The sequence below is a fragment of the Apodemus sylvaticus genome, chromosome 1 (genome assembly GCF_947179515.1).
Source record: "Apodemus sylvaticus chromosome 1, mApoSyl1.1, whole genome shotgun sequence".
Lineage (NCBI taxonomy): Eukaryota > Metazoa > Chordata > Mammalia > Rodentia > Muridae > Apodemus > Apodemus sylvaticus.
The window spans coordinates 58,673,171-58,691,393 of NC_067472.1; the positions used below are offsets into that span (position 1 = coordinate 58,673,171).

The window sequence follows — 18,223 nt, forward strand, 5'->3', positions numbered from 1 at the left end:
TTTACCCTTGGAGCCCAAGGAGTGGAAGTGGGAGGGGAGAGCGGACTCCTCAGACTGCTGTCTGACCTCCACATGCTGTCTGAGGCACAAGTGAGCTTCCCTCCCGATAAATAATAAACAAACAAACAAACAAACAAATGTTTTTTTGGGGGGTGGGGTAAGGTCTCTGTGTAGCCCTGGCTGTCCTGGAAATCAGAGATCCACCTGCTTCTGCCTCGCATGTACTTGGATTAGAGATGTGCACCACTACTTGGCAATAAAGAAATGTAAGAAATTAATGTAAAAATTAATAAAACAGGCTGGTGACATGGCTCAGTGGTTAAGAGCACTGACTGCTCTTCCAGAGGTCCTGAGTTCAATTCCCAGCAACCATATGGTGGCTCACAATCATCTGTAATGGGGTCTGATGTCTTCTGGTTTGTCTGAAGACAACTACAGTATACTCATACATTAAATAAATAATATTTAAAAAATAATTTTGGAGCCGGGTGTGGTGGCGCACGCCTTTAATCCCAGTACTTGGGAGGCAGAGGCAGGCGGATTTCTGTGTTCGAGGCCAGCCTGGTCTACAGAGTGAGTTCCAGGACAGCCAGGGCTACACAGAGAAACCCTGTCTCAAAAAAAAAACAAAAAAAAAATAATAATTTTGGTAAAAATATACATAACATAAAATTGACTATTTTATCCCTTTTGGTAAAACAGGTCTTTGCTGTATAGTTTAGGTTGGCCATAAAGTCTTACTGATTCAGCGTTCTGAGTGTTGAGATGCTAAGTGTGCACTACTATAATTTACTTTAGTCATTTTAAAATATATAATTGGGCCAAGCATGGTGGAGTATGTCTTTAATCCCAACACTTGGGAGAAAGAGGCAATGAATCTCTGTGAGTTTGAGGCCAGCCTGGTCTACATATCAAGTTCCAGGATAGCTGGGGTTCTAATAAGAGAACTTGTCTCAAGAAATCAACAACAATAACAACAACAACAACAACAACAAAAACCAAAGTACATAATTGTTTGGGGGCTGAAGCAATGCCTCAGTGGTTAAGAGTAGTTAAACGTTTCAGAGGACCTGACTTAAATTCCCAGTGCCCACAGGGTGGCTCGCAACCCTCCTTAGCTCCAGTCTCAGGGGATCTGGTACCTTCCTCTTACCTCTGTAGACAGCAGATGTGCACACAGTGACAAACATACACATATATAAAATATAAATAAAAATTTGAAATATAAGCCAGGTAGTGGTGGCGCACGCCTTTAATCCCAGCATTCTGGAGGCAGAGGCAGGTGAATCTCTGAGTTCGACGCCAGCCTGGTCTACAGAGTGAGCTCCAGCACAGCCAGAGCTACACAGAGAAACCCTGTCTTGATGACACACCCAATTGTTTTTAATTAATAAAAAGTTTAAATTTTAGTAAATATATAATTGTAGCATCAATTGTATCACAGATGCAGCTATAGCTCAGTGGCAGAGCCTTTCACGTATGAGTGAGATCCTGGATTCAGTCCCCAACATTGCACACACAAAGTACATTGTAATGTTATACAGCCTTTAGCACTATCTGTGTCTAGGAACTTTTCATTATCACAAACAGAACCTCACCTGTGGTACAGTCTGCTCTCTGTGAACTTGCCTCTTTCAGTACTGCTGTGAATGGAATCTTACCTTAGTTGGGCTTTTGTGTGTGGTTTAATTCACTTAGCATGGTGTGTTCAGGTTTTAGCCAAGTTGTACCATAATCCAGAGTTTCATTCCTTATTAAGTAATGGTAGTCCTTTTATGTATATATACAGTTTATTCATTTATTCTCACACTTTTAGGCATTTGGATTCTTTTAACTTTTGTCTGTTGTGAATAATGTGACTGTGGACATTGTCTCATGTCTATTTGAGTCCCTGCTTTCAGTTAGTCTGAGTGCATACCTAAGTGGAGTAGCTGGATCACACTGCGCAACTGATGAGGAACTGCCAAACTGTTTTCCATACCAACCAAGAAATAATAAGGAAAGTCTAAAGACCATAATCACAATAAACAAAATACTCTAGTACCTTCTGAACCATCTCCTCTATCAAAAACTTGTCCCTTTTATTATTTTTTACCAAGTGATAAGTTGAAACCATGTGGATATCCTGTTCCCCAATAATCTATCAACCACTGGTTTTATTTTTATTTACTTTGTGTGTGTAATGGATCATGAAAGGCCTCCGTAGCCAGGCAGTGGTGGTGCATGCCTGTAATCTCAGCACTTGGGAGGCAGAGGCAGGCGGATTTCTGAGTTCGAGGCCAGCCTGGTCTACAGAGTGAGTTCCAGGATAGCCAGGGCTACTCAGAGACACCCTGTCTCAAAAAATAAACAAAAAACAAACAAACAAAAAAAGACCTCAGTGTGTAAGTTGTACCTCTAAACCCTCAACCACTAGTTTTACCATCAGGTAACAATCTTGCCTAAATTATCTATCTCACTGATTTTTAAAATTATGTAATTTTTCTATATTATGCATTTGATTGATTTAGTAAACTATTATTTTTCAGTAAAAAGATTTTTTTCTTGTCCCATTTGTCCCTACAGATTCAATGTGTTATATCATTGCAGTCAGTATTGTCTTTGAGGACTTATTTATTTTATGTGTAGGTGTATGTCCCTGAGTATATGTATGTTCACCATGTATGTGTGGGTACTCTCTGAGGCCAGAAAAGGGTGTTGGATCCCCTGGAACTGAACTTACAGGAAGCTGTGAGCTCTGAGGGATGTAGGAGCTGGGAGCTGAACCTCCATGTTCTGCTATAACAGCATCAGTTCAACTACTCTCCGGCTCCACATTGTTCTTTCTGGTACCCACATCATCCTGTATTTGGGCAGAAGAGCTCCTACAGCTGACCCTAGGTCTCTGAGCACCTTGTTGCTCCCATCACAGTGCACTGTTCCAGGTACACCTTATGTCCACCCTGATGAAAACCAGCCACTCGTCCATTCAACCTGAGGTTCTTTTAAGTGGGGAAAGCTGTTTTCAGAAACTAAGAGCAACTCCAATATGCTTATTGCTACAGTGTTGTGTTGCTTCTAGGCTTTTGTGATGGATGGCAAATGGGAAGAGATGGTGAGTTTTAGAACTGCTGATTCAGAACATGGCAGAGCCCTTCCATTGTAAATGGTGCCAAAATTGGGTAAAGTGTGTATGGTCACTGTTATCAGCTTTTAGAAATAGGTAGAAATGATCCCTGAGGGAAGGACAATATTTGAGGTTAACCAGATAACAGGCTCCTCCCCTCACCTGATAGAGCAGAGCTGGCACTCAAGCAGAACACAGGAGTTCTGCTGCACAGAGGCAGAGCTTCACAGCTGAGGGCCGTCAGAGCAGGTGGGACTTCAAAGGCAAGCTGCAGGAAAGATAGCCATGGGCGATGCCCAAGTCTGTGTGTGGCTTCTCTGTGACTCCTCAGCTGAGGCTGGCTAAGCATGTGCAGGGTGGCTTTGAGAAGCTGACAGGTTTACTGTTGATGTGATGCTGGGAGAGAAATGGAGGTACTAAAGATCCCACAGTCCTACAAGAATTTGGATTTTGGGTTAATCAGAATGAAAATACTTCATTAATATTTTGGTTGACATGAGACCTCAGTGAAGCTGTAGGAATAGGGACCATGACCTAGAAACTGGAAGGACAAACTAGGGGCTGCCCAGACCTGGCCCACCACATGCCCCGCCCCACAGCCTGTGCGTGTTTTGCCTCCTCCATCTGCCCCTCTATGCTACAGTATCAGAGACCATAGGGCAGGAATATCTGAGCTCACTGTCTTTCTCTTTACAGAGCTCAGTTCTTTTCTAAACCCTGTGAAGAACAAAGCTATGCCAAGCCTATCTAATACAGCCTAAAATTAAGTTGTAAAAAGATCAAAGAGGGGAACCTGCAGAGATGGCTTTGCTGCTTAAGAGCACTGATTGTTCTTTCAGAGGACCAGAGTTTGGATCAGTACCCATGCTCGGTGGTTCACAACCAGCTCCAGGGGATCCAGCATCCTGTTGGCTATGTAGGCACTTACACAGGCACACAGACACACAGACACACAGGTGCATGCACACAACACACACACACACATGTTCAGCTAAAACATTTGTGTACAAAAATTGAAAATAGTGTTTCCTTAAAAATTTTAAAACTTCTTGGGAGGCAGAGGCAGATGGATTTCTGAGTTCGAGGCCAGCCTGGTCTACAGAGTAAGTTCCAGGACTGCCAGGGCTATACAGAGAAACCCTGTCTCAAAAAACCAAAAACCAAAAACCAAAAAAAAAAAAAAAAAAAAAATTAAAACTTGCTAGGCCATAGAGGTGCATACCTTTAATCCCAGCAGTCAGGAGGCAGAGGCAGTCAGATCTCTGAATTCAAGGCCAGCCTGGACTACAGAATGAATTCCAGGGCAGCCAGGGCTATACAGAGAATCCCTGTCTTGTGTTAAAAAGGGGAGGGGGGCACATTTAATGTATGTTTCTTGGTTATTGAAGCCTGTCCTAGTTTTTTTGTTTGTTTGTTTGTTTGTTTTTTTTGGTATTTTTGAAACAGGGTTTCTCTGTGTAAAATGTTCAGAATAGCTAGGCAGTTACCTGTAACTCTAGCAGCAGAGGAATTAGTCTCTGCAGACACCTGCACTCATGTGCACGTACAGTAACCCTTGCCATACACACATAATTAAATTTTTTTTAAAGATTTATTTATTTATTATGTATACAGCATTCTGCCTGCATATATGCCTGCAGGCCAGAAGAGGGCATCAGATCCCATTGTAGATGGGATTATGAGTCACTATATGGTTGCTGGAAATTGAACTCAGGACCTCTGGAAGAACAGGTGGTGCTCTTAACCTCTGAGCCATCTCTCCAGCCCCATCATAATTAAAATCTTTTTAAAATTCCTTTACATGCATTGGTGTTTTTCCTGCATGTATATCTGTGTGCAGTTAGTGTTCAAAACCACTGAGCCATCTCTCCACATGGACTGCTGAGATGGCTCAGAGGGGGCAAATCCTTGCTGCCAAGTGTGGCAACTTAAGTTCAATCCCCAGAACCCATGTAAAGGTAGAAGGAGAATCAGTTTCACAAAGTTGTTCTCTGACATGTCCTCTGACTGCACGCCTGCACACATAGCTGTCATGCCTGGCCCTCTGGCTGCACGCCTGCACACATAGCTGTCATGCCTAGCCCTCTGACTGCACACCTGCACACATAGAGGTCATGCCTGTCCCTCTAACACGACAGAAAGCTTTTTTAACTGCTGAGCCATCTGCCCACCCCCAATACAATACATTTTTAAGAAGAATGACTGAAATTTAGAAGGCCAACATTATTAGTCGTTGGTGTGGGTATAAGACTCTTAAACCACCTCCACTCTTCAGCTCTGGGGATGGAGCTCAGGACTTCACACATTTCGGGGTGCCAGTGCTAGCAACATTTGGGCTACATCCCCTAAAACTGTCCTACATGGTGATGAGAGTGTAAAATGGTAGGCTCATTTTGGGAAATGAATTTACTATGTATTCTAAAATTTAATATACATGGGATGGAGAGATGGCTCAGTGGTTAGGAGTACTCTGTCCTCTTCTAGACCTGGGTTGGGTTCCTAGCACCCACATGACCGCTCACAGTCCTCCATAACTCTAGTTCCAAGGGATCTGATGCCCTCCTCTGACTTCTATGGGCACCAGGTATGCACATAGTGCGCAGATATACATGCAGGCAAAGCATTCATACACAGGAAATAAAATGTCTTTAAAACGAAATAAAATTAAATACACATACAACCCAGTAATCTGATTTTTTGGCATTTACCCAAAAGAAAATAGAAAACTTTATACAAAGACTTGTCCATGACTGTCTATAACAGCTTTATTAAGCAGGGTTCAAAACTAGAAGTAATTAATTGGAACTGTCCACCAGCTGACAATGGCTAATGCATCAGGGCTTATTCACATGACGAAATATTACTCAGTCATAAAAATAAATGAGTTCATCTTGACTCATTTGTGACTTGCCTCTGCCCCAGGCCAATGGCCTGTGGCCATGGGACAGTCACCAGGTATTCCTTCATTCCTGACTAGGCCTCAATAACAAAAGCCTTACTCTTCTCTGGATAACTGGTTGGTGAAGTAAGTTCAAGCCCTTCTGTCTCCAGATCTCACTCCTGAGTCTGTAAAACTGCTCACACCCTCTTCCCGGCTGTTACCAGGGAGGGGCAGTGTAGCCTGAACCTCCCTCCCCATCTCCTTCACTGTGACCCTGCTCTGCTCTCACTGGTCCCCAACTCACACAGTGAACAAAGTGTCTGAGGCACAGCAGTGCAGTGGACCTCGAGGGGATTACTAATTTTAATCTTTAAAAAAGTTTTACTTAGGGGATGTAGTGACAATTTTGGAGTTTTCATTTCCTTGAAAAAGTCAGAAATATTATAAGAATATGTTTTCATCTTAATCCCAGGGGTGGAGTATGGGGCTGCTTCAGTGTCCGTGTCCGCAGCAGCCAACTATGATTTGCCTTGTGCACTAGCAGGGGTGCCATTCCGACAGCTGTAGATAGTTTCTGCGATAGTGTGACATTTGGAATTCTGGAGACTTCAGAGGGTATATGAATGCAAGGGCCTCAAGAGGTTGAACGTGGGCTGTTGTTGCTCCTTGTGTTGTTTGTTAAGTGGTGTATACAAAGAAAAACAAGAAGAAATTACATATCCTGATTGTGAAGATCAAACTTGGCCCAAAGAACTCGACACCCCTTATTCAGCAGGAAGTAGGCTAACAATAACTTCACCCCTTTCCTTTCTATCCTTTTTTCTGTCCTACCTTGTGGTTTTGGGTCGAAAGGGTAAAATAAAAGGGGGTCTGAAGAAGAGTAGAAGAAAGAAGACCCCATAAAACAGCAAAAGCCAGGCTAAAGGGGCGGGGCACCCATGTGTAGGTGAGAGTACAACTTTGTGGAGTCAGTCCTCACCAACATCTGTGTGGGGTGCAGGAGTCAAGTTCAGCATGCCTGGCTTGTGCCCTCATCTGCTCAGCCGGCTTACAGATTGTATAGATCTTAGAATGTGAAGTAAGGCAGGCAAGCTCTGGTGCTGTTTATGAGAAATTCTAGGACAGACAAGCTATGTCTCTGGTTACAGAGACCAAATTGTACATGAGAAGGGAGAATGTACACAGAAGGGTAAGACGCTTTCTGGGCTGGTGGAACATTCTAGATTATCATGGCCTTGGCGGTTAAGGTAGTTTATACATTTGTCAGAGATGTGCACTTAAAATCTGATTTGGGGGGCTAGGTGTGTATCTGATCCCAGTTGCATAGTTTGCACAAGACCCTGGTCTTGATTACAATACTACTAAAAACAAACTGAAACAGAACAAACAAACAAAAACCCTGTAATGTTGTTGCAGATGAATTATATATCAGTAAAGATGATTTTTTTAAATGCACATTACTAATATATCTAATTCCAAATCCCACCCTGGAAGGTTTTCTCTCATAATTTTTCTCCATTTTTTTCACAGCATGTGACCTTTTGTGGGGAGGGTTGTTAAGACAGGGAGGGTTTCTCTATGAAGTTCTGGCTATCCTGGAACTCAGGGGTCCTAAGTTAAATATAAATATAAAGATGTCCTAAAACGTCTTTAACACAGTCACATAGCTCAAGAATGAAACTGCATGAGATCTCTGTAGAGAAGCTGGGCCCTGTACGTCCCTCTACTCTCAGCTAACCCAGCATGTCTATGTTACCTTTCCTGCAGTGATTTATTTATCAGATACATAGTTTATTTCTCTTTCTTTCCTAAAACAAATTGAGTTTCCTATGTACTTTACAATTTATCTTGGAAATCAATCACTGCTCATGAACCAGGAAATCTCCCATGTCTCTAGCTATGGAGCTGCACGGGCAGCCTGCTGCAGGCAGGGTCGCAGACGGCTTTCAGTATTCACACAATACCACAGTAAGCAAGCTTCTGCACATGCTGTTTTGTTTGTTGAAGCAATTCTTCAGGGTTAGTTGTAGCATTGGGATGGTTGAGTCAAGTAGTGAACAGCAGGCACACATGGCCTCACACTTGTCCAGATCCTCCCAGAGCCAGGCTGTTTGGAGCTGCTGCCTGCCGCTGCTCCTGGGTAGAGGAGGTGCTGTCCGGGACACTAGCATGGAGCTGGGTGTATTTTTATGAGATGGAGCAGGGCTTTTTCTTCCACAAGCTACCACACCTACAGGTGTCCTATCTGTGCTTATTTTATTTGTTTGTTTGTTTAATGTATGTGAGTATGCACAGTCACATAGACGCACCAGAAGAGGGCATCAGATCCCATTGCAGATGTCAGTGCTCTAACTGCTGTGCCCTCCCTAGCCCCCATGTGGGCTTGTTAACCAACTGACTGAAAGTCCCTGTGTTTACTTTAAAGTCATCATATTTGAACTTCTGCTGAGTCTGTTGCCTCGACAAGTTGCCTGTTGTCTCACTGTTAGGGCACTGCCTGGTAAAGGGGAAACTAAGCACACTAGACATTTTAAAAGGATACCTACTTCAGGACTAGGTAGGAATCCCTTCTCTCTCAGTCACTGTAACATGGAGAGGGCAGAATTGTGAGTCCTGACATACTACAGAAATGTTGTAGTGTATGGAACAGTGACCTTTTACCTCATGACACTGCTTCTTCCTCCTCTTCCTCCATCTTCGCCATCACCACTACCACTCTCACCATCATCATTGTTCTGTGACTAGGTCACAAGGAGCCATGCTGAGCTCACAGTATAGGTGAGGCTCCACCTCCCAAGTGCTGGAGTTATAGGTGTTTGGTATTTCTATTATTTTTAATATTCTTTAAACACAAGGCATGAATTTGGTAATAAGGTTTTTCTTTTTACTTGATTAAACAGGTAATTTAGTTAAATAATTCAAAGTTACTGCTCAAATACAATTTTTCTATTTTTTTTCTTCTTTTTCTGAGATAGGGCCTCATGTTTTAGCCCTAGCTGGCCTGCGTTCACTGATAGATCAGGCTGCTTTTAAATTTACAGAGAGCCACATGCCTCTGCTCCTGACTACTGGGATTAAAGGCGTGCACACCACACCCAGATTTACTCTGAATTTCTAAGGCACAAATTACCTTCCTGTCAAAGGCAACTAATATAAATTTATTTTTTAAATTACATTTATTTATTTTTAGTGGTAGTGGGGGCACACGCTGTGGTGCATGTGTGGAGGTCAGAAGACAATTTGTGAGAGTTGGCCCTCAGAGTTGGCTCTCCTCTCCTTTGGTTGTGGATGAGGATCCAACTCAGGATTGGGGTAACTGTCTTTGCTGTGGAGCGCTCTGGGAAGCCCTAATGGCATAAAATTCCTGGATGCCTTTTTAGAGGTACTGTATGCATAAGACAAACTGTGTGTGTGTGTGTGTGTGTGTGTGTGTGAGAGAGAGAGAGAGAGAGAGAGAGAGAGAGAGAGAGAGAGAGAGAGTTTTGCTGGGATCAAACCCAGGATCTTACACATACTAAACACATGTTTTACTACTGAGCCACATGGTCAGCCTTATATGTATATACTTTTGTTCCAATGCATACTTTTCTGCAAATCTTTTTCTCACTCCTCTATATGTCTTAGAATTGAGTCAAATAAGCCAGCTTGTGAAAAACTTTGTAGCCGTCTACAGCTTTATATCCATCAGGCACTTAAACTTCATTCTTGGCATTTTTATGCCGCTATGTTCTGCTCTTACAAAAAGTGTTCATTAGACAAGTGTTTTTCACAAACAAGTGGACCTGCCGGATAGGGTTCTAGATAGAGGATGAAAGGGATCTATCTAGACTCATGATCTCAGTGAAGGATTGGATAAGTTTGCACTTCAGCGGTGTAGGACTGTAACGGTAGCATCCTGGCCAGCGACTGAGGAGCGCATGGAGAAAAAGCTGGCCAGTGCCAAGTGCTCCCAGCATGATGCTTGTCTCCACTGTGTCCTTCAGTGCGCTGAATCGGCTGGCCACTGGAGGCCTGAGCTTGCGCACAGGAAAGGGTCTGCTTCTGAACTTGACAGAAGAGTGATTTAGGTAGAGCCTAAGTTTCACTAAAGCTTAGGAGCAGCCTTCACACTGTAAATTATTTCACAGGCTGGAGAAATAAATCGAAACCAGATGTGAACATGACGTGGGAAGGTTGTCAGCCACAGAACTGACCTTGCTGGGGGTGGGGGCAAAGATCAAATCCTCTCTAGCGGTGAGGTCAATGGTGTGGATTGTCATCCTGACATGCCATGCTATAACAAATACATACAGGCCATCACAGGGAAGGGGGGAGGGGGCTCAGCTCATCTTAGCAAGGCTCCACAGAGAGAAAACCAGGGTGCAGGAAAGGCTAGAGCCAGCAAGAGTAGACGCCATTAGCACCTCATAGTGTGGTGTCAGAGATAGCCTCAAAGTTAGAGCAGGATTACAAAGAACCAAACATGGACCCAAGAAGGACTTGGGACCTAGCACATTGTCGAGATTCACTTGAACCCTGCTGTGCGCTCATCTGTCTAGTTCTTAGGCAGCGTCTGTGGGCCCTCCCATCAGGCGTGCCCTGGCTGGGGTTTTGGTCTGAGGGATGATGAATGCTAACACACCTGAATCAGTATGAATGAGTCATGTGCTCCCCGAGGGTTACTGGGGTCCCCATTATTGCCACGGCATGGAGAAAGCCCAAATAGATGTGCAAAGCAAGAACAGAAAAGGGGAATGTGGATTCATCGCCTCTGTTCTTCCTAACAGCACCTGTCCAGATAGCTCTGCAGCCAACCTCCTTGTAAGCCTCGTGACACTCACCTCAGTCTTCCTGCCACACCAAGACGTTCCTTTTTGGCTGGCTGGATCTTCTTTCAACAACAACAACAACAACTCCTCCTCCTCCTCTTCCTCCTTCTTCTTCTTCTCTTCCTCCTCCTCCTCCTTCCTTTCCTTCTCCTCCTCCTCCTCTTCTTTTTTTGGAGACAGGGTTTCTCTGTATAGCCTTAGCTGTCTTGGAACTCACTCTGTAGACCAGGCTGGCCTTAAACTCAGAAATCTGCCTGCCTCTGCCTCCCAAGTGCTGGGATTAAAGGCGCCACCACTGCCTGGTTTTAGCTTTTCTTTTTTAATGTTGTGTCTCTGTGTATGCATGTGTAGCACTTGTGTGCCTGGTGCCAGCAGAGGCAAGAAGAGGGTGTTAGAGCCCCTGGTACTAGGGATGCCATGTGGGTGCTAGGAACCAAAGCCAGCTCCTTTGCAAGAGAGACAACTACTCTTAACCTACATAGCCATTTCTCCAGTCCCCAGATAGCTTTTGGTTGTACTACCACAATACACATGATATACCCTGCAGGGCAAGAGCCTGTAAGGAGGAGCTCAGGCAGACCCCATGCAGGAGTGCTGCTCACTGGCTTGGTCCTGCTGGCTTGCTCAGTTTACTTTCTCATACACCTTAGACCACTTGTTCATGGATGGCATTGCCCACTATGGGCTGGGCTCATTTACATCAATCATTAGTCAAGAAATGCCCTGCCAGGCAGTGATGGCACACGCCTTTAATCCCAGCACTTGGGAGGCAGAGGCAGGCAGATTTCTGAGTTCGAGGACAGCCTGGTCTACACAGTGAGTTCCAGGACAGCCAGGGTTACATAGAGAAACCCTGTCTTGGAAAAAAAAAAAAGAAAAAGAAAAAGAAAAAGAAAAAAGAAATGGCCTACAGGCTAATATGATGGGAACATTTTCTCAGCTGAGGTTCCTTCTCAGATGATTCTAGTCTATGTCAAGTTGACAAAAACCACCAAACACCCCCTGTCCCCAAACACACACACACACACACACACACACACACACACCTTTCTGTTTGCTCAGGCCAGAATGCCAGTTTCTGAGTCTCTGCCTGCAGGCTATCAAGGACTGGATACCTTCCATTTCCTGTGGCCGAGTGCTTATTTACTGTTACAGTGTTACTTAGACTGAGCTAAGCTATGATAGTTGTCAGAGGCTTATGAAGTCAACCTTAGGCTGCACAAGCATATCTTCCTGAAGAGTTTTATTTTTATGTTAAAACAGCTACTTCCAACACATCACTAGAGTCTGGAGTGAAATGTAAAATTGGCAGAGTTTAAAAAGACCAAACACTCAGAGAAAATTAATACTCAGAAGTATTCATACTCAGAGACTGCATTAATTCCATAGTAATTCCATAGGAAGGTCTAAGAAGAAGGAACACTGTGAACTCAAAGGTTTGGTACAAATGAGGGTCAGCAGGGTGACTTCAGTGAGGCAGGGGGAGTCATGTGCACTGGAGGCTTCTGCAGAATGTTCCTGTACACCCCAACCCCAGACACACTCTGCTTCCTGCAAACCGGGCACTTTTGTGTCTCTAGATTCCTAGGTTGCCTGGGGGCTGCACTTGTATTACATGAGGTTTGTTTTTTTTTTAACTTTCCCCATATGTAGGCCTTATCTCATCAAGTCCATCCTAAACATCTGGAGTGCAGGTGTTTGGCTAGCCAGTTGGGCAGCTGTGAAGGCTGGCTTTGCTGTTGCTGCTGTGCAGAGCATTTTCCCTCTCAGCCTCAGTTTCTTTATCTGTAAAGCATAGGCAATAATTAATGTTCTCAGACTTCAACTAATAACACGCATGCAGTGTTCAGCACAACAGGTGGCAAGGTGAGCACTTTGAACACGTACCACGTACCCAGCCTTGCCAGGCTCTGAGCACCTGCTCCTCCAGTACCCCCTCCCCCAGGACACCCTTTCCCTATACCTCTTTTGCATGTTCTCAGTCATTTACCTAGTCCTGACTGACCATCTGTCACGTCCTGTCCCAGGCACCGCTCCTGATTGTGCACACTGTGTAATTAGGCTGCTCTGCTGCGCCATCTAAAACAAAACCAAATCCAACTGCTCCTTTGATCTCATCCCCGGTCAGCTACCACTGCAGTCCCCAGTCCTTCACAGTAAAATGTCCCCCAGAACTGGCATGTGCTCATCCAATCAGCACATACGCTAGGAATGCTAAGATGGCATAGAATTTGTGAGGCGCTCCAGATTTTTCTTCCTCACAATCCAGTGTTAGAGTCAGAGCCACTCCTGCTATTAACCCTTCCCTAGCATAAGAATACTGCCTTTACCCATGAGTCAAAATAAATCAAACCAAAACTGACAAGTTTCCTGCTCCCAGTTCTCCAGGCAGGCTCTTACCTCTTACCAAAGTTTCCAGGGACCTCTGTGTGGCTGACCCCTGTGAAATTGTGTTTGACTACCTTCTTGGGAACACCTAACAGTTGAAACTCTCCACTGGGACTCTCCAGGCCCCCTGTCACCTCCACTGTTCTGCTCGCCCTTTGGCTCGGCAGGCTGCCCTCACCTCTGTCTCCTTTGCTCCCATCTCCCACCTCCTTGGCCTAAGAGCAGGGCTAGGCTGCCCTTGGATCCCTCTGCTCTCAATACTCTTTAATACACTGGTTGATTGATGAATTTGGATTTTTTAAGACAGGGTCTACCGGGTGGTGGTGGTTCACGCCTGTAATCCCAGCACTTGGGAGGCAGAGGCAGGTGGATTTCTGAGTTTAAGACCAGCCTGGTCTACAGAGTGAGTTCCAGGACAGCCAGGGCTATACAGAGAAACCCTGTCTCAAAAAAACCAAATCAAAAAAAAAAAAAAAAGGAATAAGACAGGGTCTCTCTATGTAGCTCTAACAGTCCTGTAACTCTCTACATAAATCAGGCTGGACTTGAACTCACAGAGATCTTCCTGTCTGTCTTCTGAGTGCTGAGAACGTTTTGGAGATAAGGTCTTGCTAGACTTGCTAACTTGCTATGTTTGAAAAATTTAGTCCTGAATCAGGTTCCAGGGTGTTGGGATTATAAATGACCATTGCCACTTTGCCCACCTCATTCTTGTGACCTTAAATGCCATTTCAAAGTTCCCCAAAGTTAAATCTCAAATCTAGACCTCTCCAGAATTCCAGATTTACCATATCTTCTGCCTACATCCCATCTTTACTGTGATACATTGCAAACACTTCAAATGTAACATATTGACTGGGGGTGTAGCTCAGTAACAGAGCACTTGCCTGTTATAGGGAGGACCTCAGGTTCCACCCACAGCCCCTCCCCCAGAGCCAAATCATCTAAAGATTTGTTTCCTTCCTGCTCTCCTCTTCCCACTCTTTTTCTTCTGCTGCTATGAGATATCTGATCTTCCAGTCACTCAAACTCAAATCCTTGGCATTATCCTTGGCTCCTACCCCTTAAAATCCCAGTCAGCATCAGCAACCACTGGTGGTCAGTTGTCCCCTCAAAATAAAATCTGGCCACTTCTCACCGGCTCCATCTCTCCACCCTGCTTCAACCACATCCCTGTCACCTCTTCTCAGACAGGTTTCCTTAGCAGTTTCACCACCTGTCTGCTTTCCCAACTCCACAGACTGTCCACACACAGCTGCACTTGTATTTTCAAAACCTAAGTTCACTGATGTCATCCCTTAAAGCCATCTATATCTCTTTTCACTCACTGTAAAATCCAGGTTTCTCACCATGGTCTACAATGCGCAGTGGACTGGCCTGTTTGGCCTCGTTTCCTTCAGTCTTCTTGTCCCCTTCACAAGCTTGTGTGAACAGTCTGGAAATGTTCTTGCTATTGAACCTTTCTTGTCATTCTTCCTGTCTGAAACATTTACCAAGGTATGAGCCTTCTCTTCTTCCTTTCTTGTGTCTCTCAAGTGCTTTCTTACTATGGAGTCTTTCCTGTCCAACTTCTCCAGAATATCTTGTTGACATTTTCTACCCCACTACAAACCCGTCACCCTAATTTTACTTAATGCTTTACTGCGTGACATGACTAATTTCCATGATTGTTTTGCCTATATTTTCAGTGATAGTAACACCGCATGGGGACCTACGGAAGCAGGAACCTAGTAACTGTTCATAAGCTGGGCATATTAGGCAGGTTTTCTGATGGCTGGTCAGGGAAGGAAACTTAAGAGTGGGTTTCTACCAGGGAACTCCAGAGGCCACTCAGCTTTTGAAAAGACTGCTTTAGAAAAAATAGATATGGAAGCCTGGTGGTATAGAAACACAAGCCTTTAGTCCCAACACTTGGGAGACAACAGCAGGTAGATTTATGTGAGTTAGAAGCCAGCCTGGTCTATATAGTGAGTTCTAGGATAGACAGACTTACATAGTGAGACCTTTTTTCCCATTAATTAATTAATTTATTCACTTTACATCCCAATCACAGTGCTTCCCTCACCCCATATTGGGACCCTTTAATCTCAGCATTCAGGAAACAGAGGCAAGCAAATCTCTGAGTTTGTGGCCAGCCTAGTCTACAGACTAAGTTCCAGGACCAGGACAACACAGAAAAACTGTCTCAAAACAACCAAACAAAAAAAACAAAAAACAACCAAACAAAAAAAGCCCATAGCTGGCTCGCAGCCTGCTTACATCTGGGAACCGCCAGCTGGAGCAGAGCATATTAAGACACCACAGGTCAGGATTTCAGGCTTAATGTACTTTATTGTAAACGTCAGTGAGCTCCTTGATTCAAGAGCTCTGCCAGGTGTGCCCTCAGCTAGATGCCCAAGGTAGGCCCTTTAGGTTATCTGCCTACATCTGGCTTTATGCCAGACTGTGCTGGATTTGCCACACCATAGGTCAGAGAGGGTGTGGCAGGAATCTGGTGGTCTTGGTGGGCTTGGAGGTACTCAGCTTCGCAGGGCCCAGGAGCTCCAGCAGCCTGTTGTTTACACGGATAAGGAGCTGAACCAGGAAGACCTCCAACACCAGCCTAACTGTTTCTCCAAAGATGGGACAAGCAGAGCAGGCCATGATGTCTGTCCGGAAGTTCTTGGTGGCAAAGAGGTGCCAAGAGGACAACCTAGGTGGTGCCTCAGAGTGGGTAAAGATGCCAGAGGCTGTGGAGGATGGGGTGGGAGAAGGAGCGAGCACATAACCAAGTCAGTTCTGTTTCCTGATGGGCTGTCTCTAAGTCAGAACTACGGCCTATGGTTCTGTGGCTCTGGTGAACACCTCAATACTCACGGATAGTCCCGGGGGCCCTGGACATACCCCCACCATTAGCTCATAGAGATAAGGATTGTTATAGAGATCTATGGAGAGCCAGGCACCTAGGAGACCCTACTTCCTTGTCAGAAAGGACCCTCTAAGTCTGTACCCATTTCTCCAAGTCAAGGTAGCCCCTACGTAGACCAAGAGAGGGCAACTCCTAGAGAAGTTCCTGATTCCCCTGAAAGCTGCCCCAGCCTGTTCTGACCTGCATTGGAAGCGAGGATCTTCAGGGTGTGTCTTCAATACTTGGTACACCTCTAGGGGGGGCTTCAAGCCCATCTGCTCTGCCCGATGCCAGCGCTGTAGCCTTGTGATACCTGCCATTGGGGAAAGAAGACAGGATGGGCAGGAGAGTCCAGGCTAAAGAACACAGAGCACGGTTTCTTGAGCCTCCATATGTCAGTCTCAGGAGACAGTGTCCAAGAGCTAGGCAGGCACCTGCATTACTTCTGAGACACATCAGTGACTGAACTGATTCTGAGATGTGCCTGATGGGAAGGGCTGGAAATGGGATTCTCACCTGTACAGGGCCCATACTGCCAGGCCAGGTCAAACTGCCTCAGCAGCTCCAGCTCTATTTCCTCCTGGCTCAGAGACTGGGTGTCTTCCCCTGCAATAACACGTGGCTCCTCAGGCCCACCCAGGCCTTTGCCCTGCCATGGACTGAGAGCTGAGCCTCTGCACCCTGGCTATCTCCTCACTTATTTGCCTTTGCCGTCCAGCAGACAGACAGCTCATCGCAAGTGCGAGACATGCTAGCTTCCCCTTTTGGCCAACACACACACACACACACACACACACACACACACACACACACACAGAGTCCTTTCTAGTCCCTTCATGTCCACTCTTCCAGCCACCCCCACATTTTAGAGACCTAGCTCGGGTGCCAGCTCCCCCTTGCTGTGCCCAGGATGCCCCTCCCTCTTCTTCACAACAGGATAGGAGTCAGTGATGAACCGCTTCCGACCCATGGCGGCCACCCAGGCAGGCGGAGCAGGAGGCAAAGAAAAGGCAGGGCAGCGGGCCTGTGAGAGAAAGACAGCTGCGGAGAGTGAGAGAAGGAGGGGGCGAGAGAGATGGGCCAGCAATGGACAGACAAGTTGACCCAGACAAGCAGAGAGAGGAAGTTCCTAGGTTCCAGGGAATGACGCCTGTCTTCCGCCCCCACAAGCACGCAAACATCAGAGACCTAAGCAAATGGCAAACGGCCTTTGTGGGGCGGGGCCTTAATTCTAGCCAATGGTAATCGGCAGAAGGCAGGGGGCGGGGTAGCTGCTGCTGCGTTCCGAGTGTGGAGGGGTTAGTCGGAACCAAGAACCTGTCAAGATGCCCCAGACTTCACCACCTCCTCGGGTTTCTCATTGGTCCACTTGGGTCCCCAGGGACGTATAGAGAGTTATCCTCGGCCTCTCACTTCCCGTTTTCCTTCCTAGGCAAATGTTCTTTTCAGCCTCACTAATCCCCGTGGCCAGTTTGTAAGTCCCCTGAGAACCTTTTACTCTTGCTGGTTGGCCCTTGAGCGCTGTGGGGTCAGATCTGTAGGTCCAAAAAGAGTTTGGACTAGTCCAGGTCCTTCCCTGCTCCTACTGGCCCCAGGAGACCTTGCTGGAGAAACCCATGAGCTCAGAAGGCTCCTTTCTCACAGTCTGCTGGCAAAGACACTGTCCACCCAGCCCAGGCATGCGGTTGCTGTGCCCGCTGTCAAGTCCCACAGCCTGCCTCTGTCCACTTTGCTAGTCAGGAAGATTTCATTCCAAGCAGGACGCCAGAAATATAGTCCCTACTCTCCATGGGTTCATGTTCCAAGTTCTTAATTGACAGATCTGCTCTGTTTTTTTTTTTTTCTGAACATGTATCATGAGCAGAAAATAATTTCAATAAACCTAACCCTCATATTGGACTTAGTCGTAAGTCCAGGTCGAGTTTTAAGCATCTCCCGCATGCCAACTCAAAATAGATATCAAAAGAGTTTTTTACAAGTGGGAAGTGTAGGCAAGTTGTGATTAGTGCTCTTAGTAATAGATACTGTGTAACTAACTAGCCTTCCTTGTGCTCCAGAAGCTCCCACGCTTGCAAGGTAAAGGGTCATCCACAGTTGTTAGCCCTGGACAGGAGGAGAGCAGGAGTAAGAACGGGGTAGAGCTAGAGGAGGAG

The 18,223-nt window shown here is 45.6% G+C and overlaps 1 protein-coding gene and 1 long non-coding RNA gene across 2 annotated transcripts; both read right to left on the reverse strand.

The window, feature by feature from the left end:
• Positions 1–12,137: 12,137 nt before the first annotated feature.
• Positions 12,138–14,757, reverse strand: LOC127678506 (uncharacterized). The gene is made up of 3 exons (XR_007976583.1): positions 14,533–14,757; positions 12,786–12,874; positions 12,138–12,580 (listed from the first exon to the last, which is right to left on the reverse strand). It is a non-coding gene; the product is annotated as an uncharacterized LOC127678506 (long non-coding RNA).
• Positions 14,758–15,494: 737 nt separating this feature from the next.
• On the reverse strand, positions 15,495–17,222 carry Pold4 (DNA polymerase delta 4, accessory subunit). The gene is made up of 4 exons (XM_052193497.1): positions 16,944–17,222; positions 16,587–16,676; positions 16,272–16,383; positions 15,495–15,912 (listed from the first exon to the last, which is right to left on the reverse strand). The coding sequence occupies exons 1-4, from the start codon at positions 17,038–17,040 to the stop codon at positions 15,888–15,890; spliced, it is 324 nt and encodes a 107-aa protein (XP_052049457.1). The 5' UTR covers positions 17,041–17,222; the 3' UTR covers positions 15,495–15,887.
• Positions 17,223–18,223: the final 1,001 nt, after the last annotated feature.

Bases quoted from the DNA above. Each gene is read 5' to 3' on its own strand.
- Pold4 (XM_052193497.1), bottom strand. From the start codon at position 17,040: ATGGGTCGGAAGCGGTTCATCACTGACTCCTATCCTGTTGTGAAGAAG. The intron at 16,384-16,586 runs GTGAGAATCCCA...CCCCAATGGCAG, and splicing joins GCAGTATGGGCCCTGTACAG to GTATCACAAGGCTACAGCGC. The intron at 15,913-16,271 runs GTCAGAACAGGC...CATCCTCCACAG, and splicing joins GATCCTCGCTTCCAATGCAG to CCTCTGGCATCTTTACCCAC.